The following is an 8,682-nucleotide window of genomic DNA, read 5'->3' as shown; positions in this document are numbered from 1 at the left end:
TGGGAGTCCAGTGACATAGCCATTACGCTAACTGCTGGTCCCCCCCCCTTTTTTTAAAATAGATTTTCGTCTTTAGAGCAGTTACAGGTTTGGAGCAAAATTGGAAGATGCAGAAAGTTCCCACGTGCTCCCAGTCTCCACACATGCACAGCCCCCCACCCCGCACCCCCGAATCAACCTCCTCCAGCAGAGTGTACGTTTGTTACAGCTGATGAACCTACACTGACACGCCAGTACTTCTGAAGTCCATGATTTACATCCCGGTTCACTCCTGCTGTTGCACCTTCTGTGCATGTGATATGTTTTAAGAATTATTTTATTGGGGCTGGCAGGTGGCGTAGTGGTTTAAGGTGCTGGATTCCCACATGGTCAACCACGGTTCGAGTCCCAGACCTGGTGGCTTGCTTTCTCACTTTCCTTCTCTCTCTTTCTCTGTCTCTCTCTGAGCAAACTGGAAAATAATTATAATAATAAATAAAATAAAGGAAAATAATTCTTAAAAAAGTTTAAAAAAAAATAATTTTACTTAACTTTCTTTGTAAACCTCAGCATAGCCACAAGGTTCTGAGAAGGAGCTCTGTTAGTTGGGTTTGGGCTCACAGGACGCGGAGCGTTAGGGTGCAGGTTCTTGAACGTCGGTCTGACTTGCAACGCCTCTGTCTTTGTTCCCGGCTGTAGTGAAGTCTGTCTTCCGATGGTGTATCGACAGCGAGCTGCTACAGAGACATCATCTGATCTGCCCCGAGGATTACTACAGCGATACCGTGCCGTTTTGCTCTGCGCCTAAAGGTAGGGCTTCTGTGTCCTCCGAGTCTCCGATATCCTCCCAGGGAGTTCTGTAGGAACAGGGACACACTGGCCATCCTCGCTGCCATCCCCTCGTTCAGAGGAGTCATCCTGCCGCAACCGCTTCTTGAATTTAGTGACTCTCGGGAGGGTGGAATCTGAGCGTGCCCTTCACCAGCTCTCTAACACTTGCGAGACGGAGTGCCAGTGCCTCCGCTGGAAGAGGATGCCCTTTTCAGCTGCCCGACATCAAAAGAAATGCTGAGACCAGCAGTTAGTGTAATGGCTATGTCGCTGGACTCCCATGTAGTCAACCGCGGTTCGTGTCCTGGACCTGGTGGCTTAAAACTCACGCCGGGTGCATGTGCGTGCCCAAGATCCCGAGAGGAGAATTGAGGAGAAGGGATTGCGGCGTGGCCATCCCCCCTGGGGGGTGATTTCTCCCTTTCTGTCTCTCTGTCTCTCTCTGTCTGTCTGGCGAGCGCACGCGCCCTATAGCAAAAACCTCTCCCCCTCCAAAAAAAGAAAAGAAAAGAAAAGAGTGGCGCTGGTGGCCTGAACGGTGTCGGGAAGTACAGCCCGAAGTTTCTAGTGGAGTCAGAGTCATGGGATGCTGAGCCACACAGTATTTCAACGTTAGTTGGAAACTCACTATCTTAATCAGGTTAGTAAAGACGGAGCTGACACATAGAAGGGGATCTTCAAAAAGTTTGCAGAAAATTACTATTAGGAAAAAATAATGCATGGGTTTCCTTTTTATTATTATTATTGGTGTGCCAAAAGAAACCTGTACGTTAATTCCACGAATTTTTTTCTTTAGAGAGATTTTTGCTATACAATGCATGTGCTTGCCAGAGAGACAAAGTGAGAAATCACCCCCCAGGACGGGTGACCACGCCGCAATCCCTTCTCCTCCATTCTCCTCTCGGGATCTTGGGCGTGCACGCACACGTGCCCGGCGTGAGTTTTAAGCCACCGGGTCTGGGACACGAACCGCGGTCGACTACGTGGGAGTCCTGCAACATAGCCATTACGCTAACTGCTGTTCCCTCTGAGGGATGATCTTAAAGGTGTAAAACTGAGTACAAATTTCAGTTCCTTGTGCAAAATTTTCAAAAACCACGTTCACCTACAGTATTATGTGTGCGCATCTGTGTATGTGTGATAGCGATCATACATGTTCAGTGATCACACATGTTCTTTGACTGTGTTGGGAAACTGAAAAATATTGTAATGGTCTAGCCCTAAGTCTTCAATACAGAGAATAAGTTCTAGGAGTGATTCATATACTAAGGAGCAAGTATATCGGTGTAGCAAATGTGAACATTTAGGAGAAAATACCAAGCTAGCTGTGACTTCAGTGGTTTCATTCAATCATCCTAGAAACGCCCACCTCCTCACCTTGGGACAATAACTTGATTTGTTTCCACGGTGCCACAGGCATGTTTCCCCCTGGATGTTCAAAACTGACATTTAGCTGTGAGAAGCGTTCAGTCCCAAAGAAAGACCGGAACCAGAGGCCGGAAGATTCACGCAAGAAGGTCACCGAGTTGGAAGATGAGTTAGACTACACTATGGACAGCCTCATGCAGGACTCAACTCTGACACCCAAACAGAAGACCAAAGAAACCCTCCCGGTTAGTTTTCAAGCCTGTGCCCAGCCGTGTGGGCAGCAAGGACAGGGTGGTAGGGCGGAGGGGGGAGCTTAGGTGACACAAGAAGTTTGATGAATCCACAGCAAACGGAAGAGCAGAGTTTGTATCGGCCACCCTTGGGCCACGCAGTTGGCCAAGATGTCAATGCACACGGCCCCTCTGCCTGTCCTGACTCTCTTCTTTGTGTGTCTCAAAAAAGGCGAGTCCATCCAAGAATAAAAACTGGATGAACCACTTACGTGTGCCACAGAGGGTGCTGGAGCGACTGCAGCTCGCCAGGATGGAGCATCGGAGCCGCTTCCTAAAAAACCCTCGCTTTTTCCCTCCTAACACCCCGCACGGAGGCAGGTCTCTCGTTTTCCGTCCAGAAAAGCCAGCCCAGGTAGGAGCTTTCCAGAGCGCAGAGCCAGGACAGAGGTATGCCCCCTGCTGACGTGGACTCCCAGAACATCCGACTCTTAGAGTAAAACCCAGAAGTCCTCAGTCTGGTCTGGCTATGGAGGGCCCTAGACTTTTCGGGGGCGTTGGTAAAGCGTCAGCACAGAGCAGACCTTTGGGGTCAACCTTTGTGTGCCCCCTCAAAGTCCTGGCTTTGTGCTTTTCTGACCTGCCAGAGTCTTGAGAAATAGGGGTTGGAACTGACCCTTTCTTCACATCTGAACAGTGTGGGTCAGATGGGGATCTGCATAGCCATGTGCTTTCTCCGCTAGATTCAAATGTCTTAGATAAAACAAATTTCACTTATGTGCAGATAATGAGGGTCAGTCACGATTTATCTTTAAGAGCGTCTTTCTCGGGAACCAGCAGTTAGCATAATGGCTATGTAGCTGGACTCCCACGTAGTCGACCACAGTTCGAGTCCCGGACCCGGTGGCTTAGAACTCACACAGGGCACATGTGTGTGCGTGCCCATGATCCCGAGAGGAGAATGGAGGAGAAGGGATTGGGGCGTGACCATCCCCCCTGGGGGGTGATTTCTCGCTTTCTGTCTCTCTGTCTCTCTCTCTGTCTGTCTGGCGAGCGCACGCACCCTATAGCGAAAACCTCTCCAAAAAAAAAGAGTATCTTTCTATTTCAATGATGGTCATTAAGAAATGAATGAGCAGCTTTGTGATTTCATCATTTTAATGGACCTAAAACTGTTAATATTTCTTTTTTGAAAAATGTGGTATAGGGCACATGTTGCCCGGGGAAAACAGGGGTGGGGTGGGGGAGTAAGCATGCAGCCTTCTGGGAGGGTGGCCACACAGGAATGACTGCTCTTCCATTCTCCTCCCTGCATTTTGGGCACATATGTACGTGTGCCCGGTGTGTTTTTCTTTTTCTTCCTTCCTCCCTCCTTCCTTCCTTCTTTCTCTCCCTCCCTTCTTTTCTTCCTTCCTTTCTCTTTCTCTTTTTTTCCCCTCTCTCTCTTTTTTAAAAGAATTATTCATTTAATTTTATTTATTTATTATTATTATTCTATTTGACCAGAGAGAGAAAGCTGCCAGGTCTGGGACTCAAACCATGGTCAGCCATGTGGGAGTCCAGGGCCTTCACCACCACGCCACCTGCTGGGCCCTCTTTCTTTCTTGTTTTAAGAGCTATTTTTTGCTTGAATGATATGGATAATGTTCGCTAAAAAGCTGCTTGCAAGCAGGAAATGTTTCTGTTCCACCTTTGTCAATTCCCTCTGGGAAATGTTACAAGCTGGAGTTCAATGGTTTTGCAGCTCTTTGGGGACTTTTCTGGTTCCCTGGGTCTGCAACGTCCATAAATAACCCCTGTAACTTCCACGAGTTGGGGTCAGACTTTGGAGTAGGAGCTGCTCGGGGACTGCCAGCATGATAAACCCGAGTTCTCCTGCTCGGAGTGGCCGGAGTGGCACGTGGCTTCTCTGCAGTCTGCTTTCTGCAACAATAGGGCATGTGTACTCACTGGGGAGACAGAGACAGGCAGAAGATGAGAAATCTCCTCCGTAGGAGATGGCCACGCCGCAATCTCTTATCCTCCATTCTCCTCTCGGGATCTTGGGCACACATGTACATGTGCCTGGCATGAGTTTTAAGCCATCAGGTCTGGGACTCGAACTGTGGTTGACTACGTGGCAGTCCAGTGATCTAACTGCTCCACCATCTGCTGGTCTCCCAGTGTGTTTTCCAAGCCACCAGGCAGGTGTGGGACTCAAATTTAATGTTCTTTTTTTTTTTTTTTTTTGAAAGGTTTTCGCTATAGGGCGCATGCACTTGCCAGACAGACAGAGAGAGACAGAGAGACAGAAAGCGAGAAATCACCTCCCAGGGGGGATGGTCATGCCGCAATCCCTTCTCCATTCTCCTCTAGGGATCTTGGGCACGCACGCACATGCGCCTGGCATGAGTTCTAAGCCACAGGGTCCGGGACGCGAACCGCGGTCGACTACGTGGGAATCCAGCGACATAGCCATTACGCTAACTGCTGGTTCCCTCAAATTTAATGTTCTTTATTAGACAAATACATCTTTTTATTATGGAAAAGTTAGAGGTGCCAGCAGGTGCTCGAGTCCCATATGGTTCACTACAGTTGGAATTCCGGACCTGGGACTTGAAGACCATGCCAGGCACATGTGTGTGCATGCCCAAAATCCCGAGAGGAGAACAGGGAAAAGACTGTGATGTGGCCATGCCCCCAGGGAGGTGATTTCTCACTTTTCCTCTCTCAGTCTCCTTCTAGGAGGTACTTGTGTCCTATGGCAAAACATTAAAAAGAAGAAGAAGAAAAATTTTAAAAAGATTAATTCAAAAGGCAAACAACACTTTTATTTATTAATAAAACTCAGTTAACTTGGGGCTGGCAGGTGGCGCATGGTCGTTAAGGGCACTGGACTCCCACATGGCTGACCACAGTTTGAGTCCCAGACCTGGTGTCTTGCTTTCTCACTTTCTCTCTCCCTCTCTCTCTCCTTCCTTCTCTGGGCAAATTAAAATAAATAAACGAATAAATAAAGTTAAATTTTAAAAATAATTCTTTACGGGAAAAAAGAAAACAAAAAACACTGAGTTAACTTATTGGTGTTTAAGCTTCCAGAGCTTCTCCTATCCATATTGAAAATGAAATTTCGGGACCAGCAGTTAGCGTAATGGCTATGTCGCTGGACTCCCACGTTGTCGACCACGGTTCGCATCCCGGACCCGGTGGCTTAAACTCACGCCAGGTGCATGTGCGTGCGTGCCCAAGATCCCTGGAGGAGAAGGGATTGCGGCGTGGCCATCCCCCCTGGGGGGTGATTTCTCGCTTTCTATCTCTCTGTCTCTCTCTGTCTGGTGAGCGCACGTGCCTTATAGCAAAAACCTCTCCAAAAAAAAAAAAAAAGAAAGAAAGAAAATGAAATTCCATGCTGGTTTCCCCTGATGTGGTGAAGAGAGCCGAATCCCACATGGCCAACCATGGTTCCAATCCCGGCTCTGGTGGCTTGAAAAACATGCCAGGTGCCTGTGTACACGGACCCCATCCTGACAAGACCCTCTGTTGGAACACAGAGAAGGGATTGTAGCGTGACCATGGCCCCCTGGAGGGATGTTTTCTCCCTTGCCCTCCCTCCTCTCTCCCCGGCAACTACACACCCTTCTGGGAATAATTTTTTTAAAGTATGTTTATAGCTTCATATGCCTTCAAAACTATTGGGTGATGCTATGAAATTATTTTGTAATCTACTTTAACAAAAAAAAATTCAAACACACTCAACAAGTAATATTTTTGGGTTTTTTTTGGCAAGGTTTTTGCTATTGGACACATGCACTTGCCAGAAAAGACAGAGAGAGACAGAGACAGAAAGCGAGAAATCACCCCCCTGGGGGGATGGCCACGCCGCAATCCCTTCTCCTTCATTTTCTTCTCAGGGTCTTGGGCACGCACTCACACATACCTCGCTTGAGTTTAAGCCACTGGGTCTGGGATTCGAACCACAGTTGACTACGTGGGAGTCCAGCAACATAGCCATTATGCTAATTGCTGGTCTTATATTGTGAATATCTCTGATGGCTTGGAAGTGTTTATTTTTGAGTTTACTTATTTATTTCTTCACAAGTGAGAGGGACAGAGAGAATACTCAGTAAGTCAGTAGGGTCTTTTAAAAGAATTTTTATTTATTCATTCATTTATTTTAATTTGATGAGACACACACACACACAGAGAGAGAGAGAGAGAGAGAGAGAGAGAGAGAGAGAGAGAGAGAGAGAGAGAGAGAGAGAGAGAGAGAGAGAGAGAGAGAGAGAGAGAGAGTGAAAAAGCAAGCCACCAGGTCCAGGACTCAAACCATGTTTGGCCATGTGGGAGGGTCCAGCGCCTTAACCACCACGCCACCTGCTGGTCCTAATTCTTCATTGATTAAGCATGGAATAGTATTTGATTGTGCAGATGAAACTAACAGCCTTCCTCCTTCCTCTTCCCAGCTGTGCCAACACTCCAGTGTTTCTGGCTAAGCCGGCCATCGCGTTTTTCACAGACTATGCCGTGGGGCCAGTGTACGAGGTAGAAATCTTGTCTCTTCAGATCCCACCCCTTCTGTTTCCTTCGCTTATTTATTATGGAATTTCTAGCCCACACAGAAGGAAATACTCTAACACATCTTCTAATGCCCAACACTCCACGTCACAGTTCCCATATAGCAAATCCTCCTTCATCTGGGATCCCTCCGCTTCTTGGTGTGTGTGTCTGTTTACAAATAAGTCGTGTAAATTATGCTCTTTCTTCAAGGCGGTGCCTTGGGTTAGATTTCTGTAAAGCATGCCCCGAGGTATTTAAGGAGTAGCTTGCACATGGAGGTATTCTTCAGTTATTCCTTAAATATTTTTTCTAGATAAGGATTTCCCAAAAATAAACACAGTATCATTATCATACCCACCGAGGTCAACAATGATTTCTTAATACCAACCAGTACCCAGTCTTCTTGCATTTGTTGTTTTAAAAAAGGGGGCAGGGTTGGGGCCAGCAGGTGGCATGGTAGTTAAGGCACTGAACTCGCACCTGGCCAACAGCAGTTCAAGTCCCTGACCTGGTAGCTTGCATTCTCTGTCTCTCTCTCTATCTCTTTCTTACCAAATAAATAAATAAAATAATTCTTAAAAAGGGGATGGGTGGAGCCAGCAGGTACCATGGTGGTTAAGGCATAGGACATTCCCATACAGGTGACCAGTCCCGGACCTGGTAGCTTGCTTTCTCACTTTCCCTCTCTCTCTATGTGTGTCTCTCTCTGTTGCAATTAAATGAGTGAATAAATAAAATTTTAAAAAAGGGGTGGTGGCAGTGAAATTTATGGCTAGTATTTTTGGTTTTATTTTGGAGAGATTTTTGCTATAGGGCACGTGTGCTCGCCAGACAGACAGAGACAGAGAGACAGAAAGCGAGAAATCACCCCCCAGGGGGGACGGTCACGCCGCAATCCCTTCTCCTCCATTCTCCTCTCGGGATCTTGGGCACGCACGCACATGCGCCCAGCGTGAGTTTTAAGCCACCGGGTCTGGGACATGAACCGCGGTGGACTACATGGGAATCTAGCGACATAGCCATTACACCAACTGCTGGTTCCCTATAGCTAATATTTTTTGAATCAGATTCTAAATATTGCATTCGGTTAAAATATCTCTTAATTTTCCTGAGTTTAGGGACCAGCAGATGGTGAGATGCTGGATTCCCACATGGCTGACCACGGTTCGAGTCCCGGACCTGGTGACTTGCTTTCTCACTGGCCCTCTCTCTTTGTGTCTCCACGTGGCTGACTACACAATTTGATTCCCAGACCCAGCGAGTGGAAAAACATGCTAGGTGCATGTGCGTGTGCATATGTGCCCAAAATCTAGAAAGGAAGGTAAGATGGAGAAGAAGGAATTGCAGCGTGACCAATCCCCATGAGGGAGGGCTTTCTCCTTTCCCTCTCTCCCTGTCTCTCTGTCTCTTTATGGAGAGCCACATGCACCTTCTAGAAAACAAACAAACTCAAGGTAGAGCTCCCAGTGGCCTAGTAGTTAAGGGAGCTGGATCCCACCACATAGCTAACCACAGTTTGAGTCCCACGCACGGTGGTTTGAAAAACATGCTAGGCACATGTGTGCAGATGATCAAAATCCTGACAGGAAAGGAAGGGGGGAAGGGATTGCAGTGTGACTGTTCCTCCACTGGGAGGTGCTTTCTCCCTTTCCCTCTTTCTGTCTCTCTGCCTCTCTCTCTTGCAAGTGCGCACGCATTCTGACAAAAAAAAAAAAAAACTTGAATGGGGCTGGCAGTT

General features: G+C 47.5%; 1 protein-coding gene across 1 annotated transcript in view; it reads left to right on the top strand.

Annotated features, from left to right (window-relative positions):
- DLEC1 (DLEC1 cilia and flagella associated protein) overlaps positions 1–8,682 on the top strand; it is a 65,629-nt gene that overhangs the window by 6,274 nt on the left and 50,673 nt on the right. Inside the window, exons 3-6 of the mRNA XM_014584348.2 lie at positions 679–789; positions 2,227–2,423; positions 2,641–2,858; positions 6,851–6,929. Coding sequence (XP_014439834.1) covers positions 679–789; positions 2,227–2,423; positions 2,641–2,858; positions 6,851–6,929 — 605 coding nt within the window. The remainder of the gene's footprint in view (positions 1–678; positions 790–2,226; positions 2,424–2,640; positions 2,859–6,850; positions 6,930–8,682) is intronic.

The sequence above is a fragment of the Tupaia chinensis genome, unplaced genomic scaffold (assembly GCF_000334495.1).
Source record: "Tupaia chinensis unplaced genomic scaffold, TupChi_1.0 Scaffold146584_1, whole genome shotgun sequence".
NCBI classification, from domain to species: domain Eukaryota; kingdom Metazoa; phylum Chordata; class Mammalia; order Scandentia; family Tupaiidae; genus Tupaia; species Tupaia belangeri.
The sequence above is the reverse complement of the archived record's forward strand: the minus strand, read 5'-3'. Positions and strand labels throughout refer to the sequence as shown.